At 39.4% G+C, this 18,896-nt stretch overlaps 1 protein-coding gene across 3 annotated transcripts in view; it reads left to right on the top strand.

Annotated features, from left to right (window-relative positions):
* Positions 1 to 18,896, top strand: part of fynb (FYN proto-oncogene, Src family tyrosine kinase b) — a 121,770-nt gene that overhangs the window by 87,149 nt on the left and 15,725 nt on the right. Inside the window, exons 5-10 of one of the 3 annotated variants that reach the window (XM_084737837.1) lie at positions 1,891 to 1,989; positions 7,257 to 7,360; positions 7,468 to 7,617; positions 13,840 to 14,004; positions 14,356 to 14,511; positions 17,559 to 17,738. In XM_084737837.1, the coding sequence (XP_084593963.1) occupies positions 1,891 to 1,989; positions 7,257 to 7,360; positions 7,468 to 7,617; positions 13,840 to 14,004; positions 14,356 to 14,511; positions 17,559 to 17,738 (854 nt within the window). The remainder of the gene's footprint in view (positions 1 to 1,890; positions 1,990 to 7,256; positions 7,361 to 7,467; positions 7,618 to 13,839; positions 14,005 to 14,355; positions 14,512 to 17,558; positions 17,739 to 18,896) is intronic. The other 2 variants (XM_084737836.1, XM_084737835.1) reach the window with 2 other exon arrangements.

Genomic DNA, 18,896 nt, shown 5'->3' with positions numbered 1-18,896 from the left:
CATCTATACACACCTCTTTCTCACCAGAGCCACAATTTCTTCTTCTTTACTTTTTATGTTGGCAAACCATGTTATTGATCAAAACAAATATTTTTGCATACTTTAAAACATGTCTGGAGGGGAATTTTAAATTATGAGCTGGTGCTAACCTAGCTTAGCATACTGTAAAGATTTGAAGCAGGGGGAAACAGCTAGCCTCTGGCCAGAGTTAAACAAAAGGTGACAGAGTTGTAGATGGGCAATAATTGCAACAGCAACTAAAGACCAATTATAAGAACATGCACTAGATGGATACATGCTGGAGCTAACAAATTTATTGCACTGCACAGGAGTGTTTATGTTGCCAGGATTCAATGGTTCTCAGATCAGTCAGAAATCGTTCCCAAAGTCAGTTTTTAAATGCCTCTATACAACCTGTTAATGTCCATCAAATAAAGTCTTCACACCAGTGTGGTTTACATTCCCAGCTCAGTCCCAGTCTTATGTTGAAGAGCAAGCATGCTGGACACAGTTAATGGCTGTGCATTTTTTGAAACATGATTCACTGTGGTGATCAGTTTTATGATTACCTGACTTGGCTCAGACTCAGCCTCAGCCTGCAGCCTTCCTCTCAAACCTACAGCAATTTGTGCAGTACATAGTTGGAGTTTCGCCCACATCCTCTAACACCATCCAACCTAACTTCTGTTTCCAGAATAATTGAAATACTCACTTTGTCTTTACCTGCTCCCATTTTCTTGAGAGTGCCAGATCAGTAATGCAATTTACAATTTCATTTATCAGATGCTTTTATTCAAAGCAACGTACATCTGAGAGCTGATACAGCACAAGCAAGGGGAGCCACAAACTGGAAGAGTGTAGCTAGCAACTTTGACAGAAGATAGTGATTTGGAGGGAGCGTAGACCTGGATGGGGGAGTTCATGCAGGTGGAAGCAGCTGTAGATGCTCTTTTGTAGGTGTGTCAGTGTCAGGGTTTTGATTTTGATGTGGGCCATAGAGCAATCTTAACAGCGGGGTGACATGTGCTGTTTTTGGCTGATGTGATCTGACGTGCCGCTGTGTTCTGGATCATCTGCAGAGGTTTGAACTTGCATGCGGGGAGACCTGCCAGTGAGGAGCCGCAGTAGTCAATGAATGATATTATAACAGTCTGAATCAGGAGTTGTCCTGCATGCTCTGATAGGTGGGGTCTGATCTTCCTGAAGTTGTACAGGGAAAAATGGCATGACTGAGCAATCAAGGACCCGTGGTCAATCACGACGTCCAAGTTTCAGGCAGACCTTGTAGGTGTGAGCTGGGTGGATCTGAGCTGGATACTGATTTCTTGTTGTATAGATGGACTAGTTTAGATGAAGAGGAGCTCAGTCTTGGAGAGGTTAAGTTGAAGCTGGTGTTCTTTCATCCGTGTCGAGATATCAGCTAAGCATATATATGTGCAACTCTTAACAGAGATGAAGAAGAAGCACGATGGCTGAGGTACTTCCATCATTATTACATTATTATTATACTTTTTAATCACTTATCCAATTGGGTTGCTAGACTTATGTGTGCGCGATCCGTATTGTTGAGCACTGTATTTTCCACAATGTTGAACTGTTCCTTTAACAACTTACATTTCTCTTGACTGGCTCATGATTCCTCTCAACATGTACACTACAAACAAGTGTTTATATAGTTTTAGTATGTGTGCCTGCAGGAGTGAACACTCCTCAGCTTCACTCACTACAGACTCTGATCCTGTATGTTCTCCACAGGACAGGATCAGGGAGTGAGTCAGACTGAAGCTGTACGGTGATGTGTTCAGTGGCATACAGAGATGTCAGCTGATGTATGAAATAACATGTGCTAATGTGCTTCTTCTCTTTTCTGTTTCTTTCTCTCTCCTCCAGTGAAGGGGACTGGTGGGATGCTCGCTCGCTCACCACCGGTGGCAGCGGCTACATTCCCAGTAATTACGTGGCTCCAGTGGACTCCATCCAGGCTGAGGAGTAAGTACTCTGTGTGTGCATATGTGTGTGTGTGTGTGTGTGTGAATGATCCTCAGGGACCCACAGTACGCTGGTCCAGGAGCAGCGACTTTCATTTTAGAACGTGCTCTGAAGTAGCTGGAGATTAGTGGACGTGCGGCCGCAGACTGACAGCTGCACATGTGCAGAGTTAACCTTCTGAGGAGGAACAATCGTCATCACACAGTCTCTGCTTTCCCTGCAGGACGGACGTTTCTACTGGCCTGATAAAATGACATTTATGTGACACTATAAAGAGATGGATTTAGAATTTTAAATGCCGGCCAGGCTGTGGGTGAGAAGTGAATATGTCCACGTTGGTGGGAGGTTTTTTAATTGTACAGTTCATTGAGTGCAGACATTTTTAGCATGAAAATGCACACACTCCTTAACTATGTAAGTAGTTAAGTAGTGTGTATCCAGCTCTGGATAAGTATGAAAAAAAGAGTATAGGAAAATATTTGTGTTTTCTAGTGATCCTATCCTCTCTTCTAAAATATAAAATTTCTAAAACTAAATTGATCAAACAAGCAGAGTGTTTGTCACGGCGTTCATCAGACAGCCCGTGCATCCAAAATGTTTACCGCTGTGCGAGAGAGCGCAGGCGAGCTCGATGTCATCGAAAGCAAGGCGAGAAATATGATGTGCATCTGAATGCAAACTCCTACACAGAGCTGCCTCTGCACCTGCAACACAGCTCTGCCCCAACAAGTGTCTGACTGAACCAAATCCAAACATCCACAACCAACCATGACTGATATCTTCAAATTACACATACACACAGCATCACAAATAAACACCTATGAAGCTAATCCAAACATTTATGAGTTATGCAGTGACGGAGTTATCAGAAAAATAAACAGACTAACTTTTCTGCTTAAGGAAACCATACCTTTGGCCTGATGTCTCAGTTGGTGGAATGTTTGCCCCATGTACAGAGACTGTGAGTCCTCTGCGGCGGCTGTGGATTTGATTCCTGCCTACAGCCCTTTACTGTATGTCGCTCCTCTGCTCTCTCCCCATTTCCTGTCATGTCTTCAGCAGTCCCACAAATTTAGGGCATAAAAAAATATTTAAAAAAGGATACCATACCTTCATAGCTGTGTTCATCATTGTTTCCATGGACACAGTGAGTACATGAGGCTGCCACATGCCAGAAAAATATGATTATTTGACATTTCTCAACTCATTTCTGGTTCTTATTTATAAAAGATACTAAAGAGATAAGATAAACTTCATTGATGCCACACCAGGAAAATTCACTCCTTACAGCAGCTCGAGGAGCAAAAGTAAAGGTAGAAAAGCACAGAGTGATAAATAATTTAATAATTCAAATGTTTTATTTATTTATTTATTTGACATGGGTGATACATGCAATGTACATAGAACTTCTAGCTGTAGGTAATTTGCAGTCCTTGTCACTGGTCAGGCCTTAAAGGGTAAAAAACACAAGATACAACACTCTAAAACAGACATGGAAACTAACAATATAACAGACACAGAGAGACAACCACTACTAACACACTAGAACAACCACTACAAACTACAGCAACAATAACTGAAAACACTGAGACAACAATGACTAAAAATCTACAATTTAGAACACTTGACAAAATACGGCAGTTCAGAACAACAAAAGGAAAAGAGAGAATATACAAACTAGACAGACTCATGTCTCTCAGTGTTCACAGATTTGCTTTTGTTTGAGCCACTGCATTAAAAACTTTCAAATCTGTTCATGTTTTTAGTTCAGAAGGTGAGGTATTTCAGATCTGTGGACCTTTAACTGAACGTTGTTTTTACAGTCTCCTCTGACTGTTCCTCTCGTAATGGCTTATTTGCTGTTCTATCTTAAAATCAGTTGGATCTGGGGTCATTAACACATTTAAAGATTTTTTGAATAAGAGATTTGCAAAATTCTCAAAGCTAAGCCCAAAAATATGGGGGGGGGTGATAATATGATATTTATTAAATATGTTAAGGGAAGTGCAGGAAGCAGCAGCTAGTTTACTTTCTCTTTGGCAAAAAGTGGAATGTCAGTTCATTGGCAACACGGTCAAAATGTAACATGTTAACAGATGGATTTTAAAACCAGTTATTCATATACTAAACATCCATCTCAGATGTCACATATTGTTTGAAAGATTTACTAAGAACTCTGGGAAAGTGTGGAACTATGGAATGTGTAGGAAGCCTGCATTAAGTTTCACTCTGATATAGAGCATAATGACTGGAAAAGAATGAGGAAACACAAGTATTTGAATCCTCCTCACCCCGTGTGTGGTTTTGTCTCTGTGTGAGTGGAGCATCAACTGCTGACACCAACCTGAACCCCACCCCCACACACCACTTGAGTCAGAGTGCGGTTTCTGAATAAAGACTCATCTAGTTCACAGTGAGGTAGAATCTCATTATGAGCCCAGCGGAGCATGCTGGGATTAAAAACAGAGAGGAAGAGGTGTGGGTGCCGCTCTACTTATCGACACACATCTACCTCTGTGAAATACGCTCTTTTGCATCATACTGCTCACATTTCCTATTTTTTCTTTCTCTCACATGTAGTGAAACTACATGTGAGAAGTACTTTTGAGAGTATTGCTTTCAGAAAGTTTGACATTAACCTCTGCTTTACTGTTAATCATTGTTTTCAGTTGCAGTTTCACAGAAAACATATTCGCTAGTGAACAAATAATCAGTGACTTTCCTACTGGCCCTGCTGTGAATTAAAAGTGGAAAGAAGTATTTTTTTCCAGGTTTAGAGGCTGTGACTGAACAATCATTTCTCCACAGATCAGCAGGGACGAAAGCAGCATGCCTTCAACTAGTCACAGTCCATGTGACAGGCTAGCTGCTGAGTCAAAATGCTAACATAAAAAACAAAAAAACATGACCTATTTACAATGAAACTAAAAGTTTAAAACTCCACTAGTCCCTAGTGGCTGCAACACTACTTACAGCCCACAGTATGAAAGGGTGAGAGAGAATTAGCAGCCTTTTGACAATTTTGCCCTGAGCTTCAGCCTGATTTAAAGTTTTCTCTACTGTATTTATGACGTAAGGCTCCAGTGGTCAGATTTGGACGGATTTATTAGCAGAATATAGCAGAAATATAATGTGATATTCATAAGTATGCTTTCATTTGGGTATAATCACCTGAAAATAAGAATTGCTGTGTTTTTGGTACCTTAGAATGAGCTCTTTATATTTCCAGAGGCTCTCTTCTACAGACACCGCCATGAGGCACCACTATGTTTTATTATTTATATATTGTTTTATTTATTTTTTGCACCACTGTGGGGTGAGAAAAGGTGTTTTGCAATCTGTAACCTGCACTTCAACACACTGGTCCTTAGGGCTGAGACGGTATGGACTTTTTCTGATTGTGGTGACAGAGCCACATATTCCAGTTTACCACAACTCCCTTAATAATTATGTTTTCTTAAACTTTATTGAAGCATACTGTCATTAGCGTAGTGTAGCTGCTTTAAGGAATAAGACAGTATGTAAGTCTGTGCAGTGTGCAGTGATGATGTTGCTTGTAGCATAGCAGAAACTTAAACTTAACACAAAGTTGTCAGTGTGGCAGTAAATGTACAGTTCAGGTTACAGTGTGTCAGTTAATAAACACTGCAGCTTCTCAACACCAAGAAAAATCTCACCTGTTGTTTCCCAACTGCTGGAAATGTGACAGTGTTAGCCCAGAAGTAAGCTGAGCAGGAAAGGCCAGTGTGCTAACATTAGTATTGTACCTTTACAAGATCAGCTCGGTGCGATCATATCCCTTTCAGAAGCTTTGTGATCCAGCCTTGAAATGTGGTTTCTTTTTTGAAATGGTGGTAAAATAAATCTATAATAATAAATCCAAAGTTGAATGTCTTCTGTAGTTATCCATTTTTCCACGTTAAAAACAGTTGTTGTAAACATGTTGTTAGCCGCCCACTGGCAATCCCAAGATGCCTTGGGTTAAGTCTATTGACCAATCAGAGGCTGTGTTCCTGACTTGTCAGCCAATCAGAGGCTGTTCTTGACTTGTGTATGACAGCGCTGATCCTTAGCTATATTAATAGATTGATGCAGTGATCACAACATAAGACTGACCCTTCAAGATAAAATTTACTGTGATGATGGTAATAACATCAACCCTGTCTCACACAGTAGTAATGTGGTTATCATCACAGCCCTACTGGTCCTTTACGAACAGGTGAGAAAAAATAGGTTTTGCCCGGTGAACAAAACTGTCAGGAACATTTTTGTATAGTATATTATAATGCAGATTAGGGGCAATTAAAATACATGACATAAATGCCACATATCTGGATAATACACAGTATATATATATATACTATGTGTTTAGAGTCCATTTAGAAGTCAGAACCTACCTGGAAGAAAATATGAACACTGTCAGTCCTGTGTAGACCATAGGGTCGTAGTGCACTTAAGCCTCTTGTGGCCAAAATGAGTATTACGACAACAACAAACACTTCAGAAAATTATCTGGACAAAAAAAAGAGAAAAATCAAGGAACTCAGAGGTCTCTCAAGACTTCTTTGCTGTAGCCATCATGAAGCTACAAATGTGTAGAATGAAAGGTGATCATCATCTATGGAGTGTGAATGTGCTCAGGAAAGGTCAATATCAGGATTTATCTGCATTTTTGGTACAGTACCAGGACACCCTGGAATCAAGAAAAAACATTTTTCCATATACATTCATTACAAAACAAACAGCTGTGAAAGTAAGACAAAATGACTCTTTACCATTAGGCCTCAAAAGCTGTATCAGTATGTTATTTTTTGCAGGTAGTTGTGATGGCTCAGTCAGGGAAAACACTAAGGCACATGTGTATGATGGTGTGTAAGGGCCATTGTAGGTTTGAAAAAAATGCATGAAAAACTCAGAAACTCTCAGAGATTGAAGTCACATATTTATGATTAAAATACTAGTGATAATTTTCAAGGAATCACTTCCCTTAACGATGCAAAGTTCTTGCGCACTTTTGTAGGGACAGGTGTGTAGAGTCAGAAACTCTTCATCACAGTGACTTCAAGTTACTGGAGGTGTGCAGGATTTTCTGGCTCTGTGTTTTTCTGAGAATGACCTTCAGAAACACTCCAGACCATGGAAGTAGAATAAATTAGCTGTACGCATGACTAGAGCAAAATTGAAAATGGAGGCAAGAGCAAGTTTACTGCAGTGATTCAAGGTTATAAATCTGAGTTACAGTAACCCGTTTTCTCCTGTGATTGCAGCTGGTACTTTGGTAAACTGGGCCGTAAGGATGCAGAGAGGCAGCTGCTGTCCACTGGCAACCCTCGAGGAACCTATCTCATCCGGGAGAGTGAAACCACTAAGGGTAAAACCACACATACACTCACACTTTTCAAAACATTGTTTTGTTAGTTTAATTTACACATGTTTGTGATGTTCAGTGACTCAACCCCTGAAATATGTGTCCTCCAGGTGCCTTCTCTTTGTCCATACGGGACTGGGATGACGTGAAAGGCGACCATGTCAAGCATTATAAGATTCGCAAGCTGGACAGCGGCGGCTACTACATCACCACCAGGGCTCAGTTTGACACGCTGCAGCAGCTGGTTCAGCACTACTCAGGTAAAAACAGCCAGCTTTGTAATCACATTAAGACTGGTTCATTTTGGGACATGTTCTGGTTGAATTTAGGATTTAAGCTACAACAAGATACAGTACTTTGTTGTGGAAACTAATGTTTGGGATGTATTCTGGTTTGTTTAAGGGCATATTTTGTTTCTTTTTTTGAAATGTTTTGGTTCATTTCAGGTTAAGTTTCCCTCTTAATTTAGTTTATTTTAGGATATTTTCTAGTTCTTGGATTATTTAAAATGTATTCTGGTTCACTTCAGGTCATATCCTCATTATTTTTAATCTTACAGTTCATTTTAGGATTTCTTTTCTAGTTAATTTAAAACATATTCCAATTAATGGAAAAAATTAAAAATTAATCATTGACTTCACAATGTATCCTCATGAGTTTCTAGGAAATATTCTGGTTCATTTTTGGAAAGATTCTGTGTCATTTTTAGGCTGTATTCTGTTGAAGTTTACCACATATTCTGGTCCATTGTAGGACTATTCTGCTTCTAAAATTCTGGCATATCTCAGTCACTTTGATGAGTTATTCTGCTTTATTTGAAGATGCATTCTGGTTCAGTCAGTATACATCCACATTATTATGAGGACATATTCTGTTTTTTTTTTTTTATTATTCCAGTTAATTTTAGGACATATTCCATTTAGTTGCTGTATTTATTGTGGGTGATTTTAGGATGTCTTGCGGTTAATGTATCATTGGTCACTTTAGGATGTATCATCATTATTTTTAGGATGTATTCTGGTTTATTTCAGGGTGTGTTCTGGACAGAAGCAGAGGAAAACAAAAAAGAGTTGCATTAGACAGCTTTACACTTAATTGAGCAACCTTTAACAGTTGAAGGACTTCATTACCCAGAAATTAAGTGACATCATGTCAGAAAAATGTTAGCAGGATGTTTTTTTTATTTTTTGCTTTTGACTAATAGCTGTAAATCATAAATATAGATTACTTTGAGGTTTTGCATCACTGATGCAGCTTCTTAAAACAAATTCCAGAGGTCAGGTATGGTCAAGAGCTGATAACACCATAGTAAAAGAAGTGAGCATAAGACCGCTATGACACCATCATAACCGGGTCAAGAGATGAGACATTACAGCTAATGTCACACCAAACCACATATGGTCATATAATGTTGTATTAATACATAAAGCTAAAAAGCTTATTTAAGTTTGACAATTGTGTTTGCTATGGCATGTTTATGACAGGTTATGTTGTCTCAGTTATTGTCAAGTTGTTGTAACAAAGACACATCAAACAATGTAGATTTTGCACTAAAAATGCATTATTTACCAAATGATACTTGATAACAACAGTCATAAACATTCATTTTCATCACAGGTGTTCTGAAATGGCTATGAGAGTCTTATGCACACCTCTTCTTATAAAGTGTTATCCAAACTGTCTTTGATCCATCAGTGAATCAGTGGTGCCCTATTGCTCCCATCCTTTTATAAACTTAAGTTTAAAAATTCTGTTAAATATTCTCCTTCATATTCATGACAAGTGTTATGACAGGGATATGACAGTTTTATGTCAGGCCTATGCTCACCCCTTCAAATAGTGTGTTAGCAGCTCTTGGCCAAATCTGATCTCTGAAATTTGGTTAAATAAGCTGCTTCACTAGCACAACACTTTAAAATATGTGATCTATACTTCGGCTTTACACAAAGTTACTGCATGGTGCAACTTCAGAGCTGCAGCACTGAAAGATTATGGGATGTAAATGAGCCTGAAAACCACTGGGGCTGCTGCTCAGTTGTCTGGCTGCAGTATGGCCCAGAGTAAAAATATATGAAGGCTTGCATTAAAAAGGGAAACTGGCAGATGTTGCCATAGAGAGATTTGTTATGATGGAGGCTGAGCGTTGACACTGTGGCCACATTTGCACATGCCCAAATAGCAGCGTCAAAGCCTTCTCTTCTGCCCTGTGTCCATTTCCTTGAATTGATCCAGAATGCATTAAGCAGACACTGTTACACTGTAATTGCATCTGGTCTGCCAGCGCATTTTCACATGCAGGAATAAAAGGTGCCACTTACCACGAGACACAAACAGAAAGACATGGAAAGCTACCGTGTGTGAAATTATATGCATTTGCTGCCTTACATGTGTCTATATGTATTTATGTAGATTGACATTCATTTTTAATGTAGCACTGCCAAGCGGCGAACATGCTGTGGTTGTGTAGAAAGGCACTTTGTTAGCGCATAAAAGAGACAGGGAGTTAGTGTGTCACTGTGAGCTCATCCAGATGTGCGTCTGTCTACTTGCTGCATCTGTGCAGCTGACACACATATTTGATAATCAGATTTATGGGATGAGACAGCGATTATTGTCCTCATGCATTTTCTCTCCATGTCTCTCTTAAGTTTGTCTCGTTTGTTTCTGTGTTCTGGAGTAATGATGACATATATCTGAATCTGTGTTCTTATTCAGGATATTCAGGATTCAGGATGTGACAGGATATTTTTCCCGTCATGCTCTAATTGTCACATTGATATATCGATGTTTTAACCCTAAAATCAACACCATGGATTTTCCGTATGTGTTTGCGTCACGGCACATTAACCGTCCCTCTACATTTTGTCACCACTCTGGATGACATACAGAGCCGACAGCACATCTTTGCAAATAACCTTGACTCCTTACAGGGCTTGTGCTTTTATTGCTCTCTGCTTCTCTCTATCCTTCATGTCTTTAAAAAGCTAAAGAGCATATCTGGCCTCATATAATGTAACTAGGATGAAAAAGGAACAACAGCCTTGAGAATCTGCTAGATAGCAAAGCTTGAATGCCATCATGTTTAAAGTGAGACTATGTAATATTTGAGAGAACAAACAGCCCATTCTTCCCCTTAGCCACCACCAAGGCCAAATGCACTACCAATGTTAGCAAAAGTAAAAAATGTGAAAAATGTGTGTTCTCCCCGTGATTTGGATCCACTCCAAAATTTATTCCTCAGCCTATGTTACAACCAAGTTTCATGAAAATCAGACCAGTAGTTTTTCCACATTTCTGCTGACAAACAGACAAACGTCACGTCAACGTCAAGCAGTCTTACTGAATTAAACACACTCAGATGATGCTACAGCCACTTGGTCTGGTATGACCAGCAGCTAATGGTGGGTAATATTAGTAAATGTACAGATATTAATCTGTACCTTACATCATCAGTTTACTGCCTATATAACTGTTCACTGAATGTGCTTCTGTTGAAACCACATTTCTGCCAATAGAAGACGAAAATAAATTAAATGAGAGGCATGATAAAAATAAAAAGTCTCATAGTCAAAGTCATAGCTGACAAAGTCAAAGTCTGAGGAACAGTAGATAAGATGCTAGCATTCAAAAATGAATACAGCAGTACAAATAATGAGTTGGACCCATAGATGGTATATAAAATAGGTTCAAGCCATATTTAGGGGCACTGACCCTACACTGGTATATCACACTCGGGAGCTGAAGTTCAGTGACTGCCTGCCAAACTCCATTAACATTTTGCTCAATTTAGCCATTATAAACATGTACTCCTTCTAAAAGATTATTAATGATGTCTAATGACTCACAAACGGACACTTAATTTGGCAAACATTCGGCATTAATAAACTTGACAAACAAAAACAGTTGAAACTTCAAAAGAGAACATATTGGCTGTGAAGCACGTATTTCAACTTTGCATGTTTCTTTAATCTCTGATATCATATCATAATCATTTTATGATTTAGTACAGTAAATACATACATACATGTTTTTTTTTAATACTAAGAAATTACTCAAATTGAGTTAACTGAATTTTTTTTTACTTACTGTCAAGTGTTTTTGAGTGTGTCATATCTCACTTTGTAAGTCATTATTTTGAGTCAAAATTCTGAGAGTGTTAGTCAAAATATTAATATCTGACTATTAATAATTGTGATCTATAATCTAATAAATGCACATTTTATAAGTCTCTATGAGATAAACATTTTAGACATCATCACTAGCTCATCATTTGGACATAGTTTGTTTTATATTTTTAATTCTTGGCAGAAATGGGCTTTTATAGCCACATTATTTTTTTAACATGTCACAGATCGTCACACAAAAATTCAGTTGTTTTAAAAGGACTGAGTCGAAACAATCTTGTGAAATTCAGTGAGCTCATATCCTGTAGGTGCTCCAATGGCTGCTGTTCAGCAAATGTTTCATAGTCTCACTTTAAAACTGCTGTTTTAAATGTTTGTGTGATTACAGCACCTTTGAAATGATGCTGGTAGCAGGAACTGTTTTTTTGTAGGAACATGAGATCAACCTGGTGAACACTGGTGCTGTCTGTGTTGCTTTTAGCCTTTTCATTCATTGTCCCCAGGTTGGGTCAGTTTTTAAAGCACAAAGTTAGAAATGAAAACTGATCTTTTTTTTTTCATTGTAGTTGAACAAGTTGATTTAATTGCTCTGACTGTAGCAGCAACACAAAGATCAAGCACTGACAGATTCTTCCTTTAAATGAAACAAGCTCTCATGTTGATTTCATAATGGATTGAACGGACTAAAAGTCATCATTTGAAGCTGCCACACCTTTCTAGGAAACACAGGCTGTTTTGATGCATGCTGTGTGGGTAGAGTCCACATATCGACAGGTTTTATGAGAGTGAACATGGAGCTGTATTGATGTGTGAGTGCAGCAGCTGAGGCAGCAGGCCGGCCGCCCAGATGGGCTCTGATGGCCAAAGTCACAGTTTGAACGCTCCCACGGGTGAGGTGCAGGTCTTTATCTCGTCTTTACTGCCCTCGTGCAAACAGCCTGGGGCTTTTATCACTGGCAACTTTGCCCTTGTGATATTAGGAGGGGGGGGGGGTCTCACTAGATATCAGCATGGAAGTACCAACGGAAACTCTGCCCTAATCCACTGGCTCAATCAATCACAGGCAAACATGAGAGCTTCCTCCAGAGTAAAAGCAGGAGATGTTTGATTTCATGACACAGACAACATGGTGTCATCAGCTAAAGTGACGACCACACTCAGCCAATAGAGAGGATTGAAATGGAAGCAGCTGGAGAAGCACTCTGTTACCTAAACAAGCCTGGGTGTTAATGCTTCTCGTGATGCATAAAGTCCCTGCACTCCATCTTTATGTTTAACCACATGTACATTTCCCACATGAGTGACTGACTGACTCTCTTTACATAAATTACCGTCATTATCATAAAGTATATACGAGTCGTAGATGCCATTAGCCAAAGTGAGCCATAACATGGAGCCTATACTTACACAAGTGTACAGCATGTCAGGGCCTTAAGACATTTAACTTGCACTATCAAAAAATCTCATTTTGGTTAAGATTTTGTGAAAACACCAATATTCATTCCAACAATACTGTCACAGTGTAGATATTTAGGTGTTTGGTCATAAATATTGTGATATTTTATTTTGTTTATGTGGCCCAATGATAATACAACAAACACATATTATCCTACATGATCAATAATTATCAATATCGACCAATATGAAACTTCCCTATCATGATAGGTTTTCAGCTTTAGTGCCCTGGCCAACCATGTTTTCAGAAACATTTTTTCATGACTGTTTAGCTGTAATATGAGAAACTTGCCCATGTCGCAGCATCAACCCCCATAATGCCAAACTGGAGCCTTCAAAACAGTAGAGTGACGTAACAGTGGGCTCACACTTGAATGCTACTCAGTAGTCCCCTCTTTGTAACGCAGGCTTGCCTTTAAAGATTCTAAGTGTCATCAAAATGATCCCGATGACATCATCATTGTTATTTTTGCAGAGTTGACAAAGCTCTTCCAGAACCACACATTTAGAAGACTTTACACAATAGTTTTCACAGGTTGAGCAGCACTTTCCATGAGTAGAAGACTGATGTGGATGTGTGAGATCAGTGGAGTTTCCCTTTAAGGTGTTGCAGCACCTCTGTCTCACTTGCTTGGGGAAATAAATTTCTAGTAACACCTGATTTGTGCAGCACTGGCTGATTTGATGATCAGTCAGGATCAAGGAGAGCTCATTAGACTGATTACTGCTGCATCACCTGACCTAGAAGCAGCTTGTGTGCCATCCAGGAAGTGGAAAAATTTCTTCTGCTCTTTGTCATCCTTGTTGCTTTGAGTCTTTCCCCTCTCCTGCAGAACACTCTGCTAACTCTCTCTATGTCTCTCTCTATGCTCTTATTTGCGCATTGCTGTGTGGCGTCCGCAGACCGAGCCGCTGGGCTCTGCTGTCGCTTGGTGGTTCCCTGCCACAAAGGGATGCCCCGCCTCGCTGACCTGTCCGTCAAAACCAAAGACGTGTGGGAGATCCCGCGGGAGTCGCTGCAGCTCATCAAGCGTCTTGGGAACGGGCAGTTTGGGGAGGTCTGGATGGGTACGGATCCAGTCGCCTCCAGAGAAAGAGACGGCGTGGAAGGGACCACACTGAGCCAGCAGAGGCACAAGACTTGACTCCAAAACACAAGCAAATAATCTGGCCTGGGGAGGGGTGGGGATCAAATGAGAAAATGGGGCAGGAAATTTTGATAATTCTCAGTTTGGGGCTTTTGCCAGGGAAATACTTGTGTTTTCTGAGCCCTCCCTCCCAAAATCATCTGGAAAAACATGGAATGTGTCAGGAGACTCTGCTCTCACAGTCTAAAGATGGCTCCCTTCCACGTCCCTCACTGCATGTTCCTCTCGCCGGTAGTTAACTCTGTGTGCCTTCCCTTCCCTCCCCCTGTAGAGAGTGCGGATGGTTTGTGCTTTAATTTAACGGGCGTGTGTGTGAACTACATCCCTGACACTGTGGGCTTGAGTCATGATGCCTGGGAGATCAGCAGAGACGCACTTGAGTTGGAATTAAAGCTGGGGACGGGATGTTTTGCTGATGTGTTTTACGGTAAGTAAAACACAAGTGTTCACCTCAAGCCACCCTGGAAATACATGTGAAGATTTTTCTTTTATTTATAACAACTTGAAAATGTTTCCTAATCGGAGATGAAAGCAAATGCTGTCTTATCCCTCTCCAGCATTCCCACAGGAATTTTGTTTAGTAACACATAATTCATAAAATAAGAACAGAGTTCTTCTACTTTGTCATTATTTAATAGAGTAAGCTCTGCAGTATGGGACTCCAAAATGGTCAATATTCAATTAATGCTTATAGGTGTGCAGAGGTGTGGAAGATTTAGGACTCAGAATATGGCAAAAAAAAATGAAATATAATATTCATAAATATGTTTTCATTAGTGTATAATCAGCTGTAAATAAGAATCGTGATGTTTTCACCTTTGAATGATCCCTTTATATCAACAGAAGGAGTGAGTCCTCTTCCACGGAGGCCGCCATGTTGAGCCGCCATGTTTCTACAGTAGCCCAGAAAAGACAAACCAAACACTGACTCCAGATAAAGCCTTTCACATCATTCTTGACTTTTGTGGTCCCTGTAGGTTCTCATACAAACTTGGGAAGTAAGAGGAGTTGGTTACACTCTGAAACCTTACCACTAGTTGCTGCTAAATCCTCCACACTGGTCCTTTAGATAAGTAATCATAATAGAATGAAATGTATAAACCAGATTTCACAGGACCCATGTGAGCACGGAGCAGGTTGGATAAACAACAGACTGAGAATAGTCAGCTGACTTCTTCCTTTTTTGCAATTACAGATAATCATAGTCCTGTGCCTTGGCTTGCTAAAAGAGCTAGCAGAGTCAGTTTAGATGCTACAGCTAATAAAACACTGTCACTGACTCGTAAAGTAAAGTTACCAGCGCCAAAACCAAAAAGGTTGTTTACATTGTTTCAGTGGTCCTGTCAATAAAACACATGCACTATCCCACTGAGGCTGGGTTTCAACAGCATGGATTCATTTTTAAATTAAATTAAATTAAACATGGTTCGACTTGAACTTACCTTTAACTTTTAAACTAGCTTAAAATTAAGAAAGGTTACATTTAAACCTCTTTTTAAACCTCAGTTTAGTTTTTACATTAAACCTAAATAAAATTAATTTCTGTTGCGCCAAAAATCTTAACTCCAATTTAAAATGTGATCCAGCATTAACTTTAAACTTACACTTGAGGTTTAACTTCTAAAATAACTGCCTTTCTGAAATGAACTGAACAAAATAAAATCAAGTTCGAAAGTTAAGTGTCATAATCAACCAAATTGAGTTTTGTGATGCATCTCCTCTTTCTTTCACTCCATTAAAATAGTCTGCTGCCAGGCTGTCTCTTTTTTATTTACTGTGCTGGTTAATCTTCAATAATTCTTTTTTCATATTACAGCATTTCTATTACTTTTAGCTAGCTAGCAAACAATGTAACTTGTGTTACCTTTTTGGCTAGCTACTGAACAATATAACCTATTGTTGACATTTTAGCAAGCTTTCAAATAATGTAACATTTTGATAACTTTTTAGCTAGCTAGCAAACAGCGTAACATATTGTTTACATTTTAGCCACCTTGCAAGTAATGTTGTGTTAACTTTTTAGCTAGCTACCAAACAGTGTAACATTTTGTTAACTTTTTATCTAGCTAGTTAAGTGTTACATATTAACTTTTTAGCTAGCTACTAAAAAGTGTAACATTTTGTTAACTTTTTAAGTAGCTAGCAAACAATGTAACATATAGTTAACATTTTAGCAAGCTTGCGAATAATGTAGTGTTGTGTTAACTTTTAGCTAGCTGCCAAACTATGTAACATTTTAAGGAACATTTTAAGCACTCAGTTTAATTACAGTTTACATCAATAAACCTGGATTCACTAAAAGGAGATTATTTGTTAACTGTGTGAAAGAGCTGTGCTTACTTTTAAGTCTGGGTCTACTCATTTTAAACCAAGTTTTGCTAAATTATAACTACTCTTAGATTAAATTAATCTTTGTTGATGCAACACAGTCAAAGAGGCTTGCAGGCTAAAAGAACATTTCTACTATATAATAAAATACTTTTAACATTCATGATTTTTAATGCTATTTATTAAATGACATTATATGCTCATTTACATGGTGTGTTTAACTCTGTTTATTCATATGAGTACATATTTCCTGGCATTTAGTTTTGTCCTTGTTGGACTTCCATACTGTAGAACATGAGGTTGTGCGTTCTTATCATATTCCAGCTGGACAGATGCTGAGTACAGGGCTTCTCCCAGACAACACCCAGCCTCTGGGATCCTATTACCCCCCCTGCCCAGCAGGTGACCATCACCCGCTCAGTCCCAACTCCCAAAATGTGCACAGCTGCATCACTACAGAAGCCCACTCTGATTTATGAGCTTACTCTTAAATTAAACGCCCCAAACCCTCCAAACACATGTAGAGTGACTGTTAGCTGTCTTCCCTTTGGGTCACCACTAATATTCCTGCATCCATTACTGTCACAGAATGAGATAAATGGAGTACTACTTTATTGGAGTGATTACAGTGATCCATATCTTATTATGCATGCTCTTACACAGTAGCTAGAGGCAGTGCTCACTGGTGGCATCGCCCTGCTGTGTGACAGTAACTGGCATGTGACCAGTGAGGAGCTTACAGGCTTGCTTTTGTTAATCATCCTACAAAGGATTATCTGCCGTGTTGGTGTATTGTGGCTCTCAAAGCCCCGCTGGATCCCTCCCTGGCTTTTTAAAAGCCATTTCAAATCAAGGTCCACTCTAAATCTCGTACCCATTTAATTATCCTCCAGCACAAGAGAATGTTGTATGAGAATTACAGATTCTCATAGTGCCTCCTGATCTCATTCTGTGTTGCATGTTTACCTCATTGCCATTTCAAAGCAAGACTCTCCCCCTTGTTTTTAACTACAGTCGACTCTCAGCCGCCAATCATCTCCTCAGGTTAGACGGCGGGGTTGTCGAGTCTGACTCTGAAAGGATGTGATTAGAATATGAATCGGTGTTCACGCTGTACTGACACCAGCATGTGTGTGCGTGTGCCAGGAACGTGGAACGGCACCACTAAGGTTGCAGTGAAGACTCTGAAGCCTGGCACCATGTCCCCCGAGTCCTTCCTGGAGGAGGCTCAGATCATGAAGAAGCTCCGTCACGACAAGCTGGTGCAGCTGTACGCCGTGGTGTCTGAGGAGCCCATTTACATCGTCACAGAGTACATGGGCAAAGGTAGAAGAACACACACACACATATCCACACTGCTCACTGACATGCATACAGTTTGAAGAGTTTGTCATGTAGTTTTATAAATTCTCTTCAATAGAAATGTCCTTCTATTTTAAAGGGTGGTCCCGTTATTTTTTGCTACTTTTTTGAGGTTTATATATTATTCTGTAGCTTCCTATTAGAACTTTAATTGGGCCTGAAAAGTTGAGCCCAAAAAAGCCCAAGCCCGACAAAATCCTGTCTGAACATGACCCAAATCCATCCGTCATCAACATATTTCAGTCCAAACTCGATTACAACCAGACATTGTTCTTAAGCGTCCTTCTAATACATGGAGGGAATTTGAACTGGCACGTAATATAATAATAACAACAATAATAATGGTAATAATAATAATGATACATAGGCTGTGTTAAGGCCTCAAAATAATGACAATTCAGATTCACAGCTCACTGTGATTCATTTTTGAAATACATTTTTGGAGGGTTTCTAAAACTCAAAGTTTCAAGTAGATCTAAAAAACAAAAGTTAATTCTCAACTGAAGATTATAAGTCAGCAAACTTTTTAAAGTTTGTTTCAAAGCTCCAGAATATATATAACAATATGTAGCCTACACACCAAAAATATTTTGGCAACTGAAATGTGTCTATGGCTCAGTGTCTTTTCCTCTAAATTTTGAAGGTGGCTCGTCTTCTTCAGTTTCCAGATGGTAGCTGTGGAACTCAAAAAAGAAAAATTTAATTCTTGCTGCTCCAGACAGATTGTCTTTTCCTTTTTTGGCCAGAACTGTCTCTCTTGATTGAAAAGGTTGTAGATCCCTGGACTAGTGTCTAGTTTAACAGGTGTTACATCATATTATGGTGACCTGTCACATTTCTGTCACACCAGAATGTGTTATATTATTATACTAGTCCTGTGTGTTCTTCAGAGCTGTGATTAAAGGTTTGGGTGGGCTGCAGAAGATTTTCAGATTTCAAATTGGGTCGTGTCGTTGTTAAGTATGCTGTTTCTGTGTCTAACTTCCTGCACACTGCCTGCCTGCTCTGTGCTTGTTGACATGGCATCCATCAGAAATAGAGTCAGTAGAATACCCACTATCAGCCCTGGGGCCGCGACACAACCGTGGAATCAAGCTGTTAGCATTAAAATGCTATTTTTAC

The sequence above is a fragment of the Lutjanus erythropterus genome, chromosome 15, assembly GCF_056507025.1.
Source record: "Lutjanus erythropterus isolate fLutEry1 chromosome 15, fLutEry1.hap2, whole genome shotgun sequence".
NCBI classification, from domain to species: domain Eukaryota; kingdom Metazoa; phylum Chordata; class Actinopteri; order Lutjaniformes; family Lutjanidae; genus Lutjanus; species Lutjanus erythropterus.
This window is presented reverse-complemented; position numbering and strand designations above follow the sequence as displayed.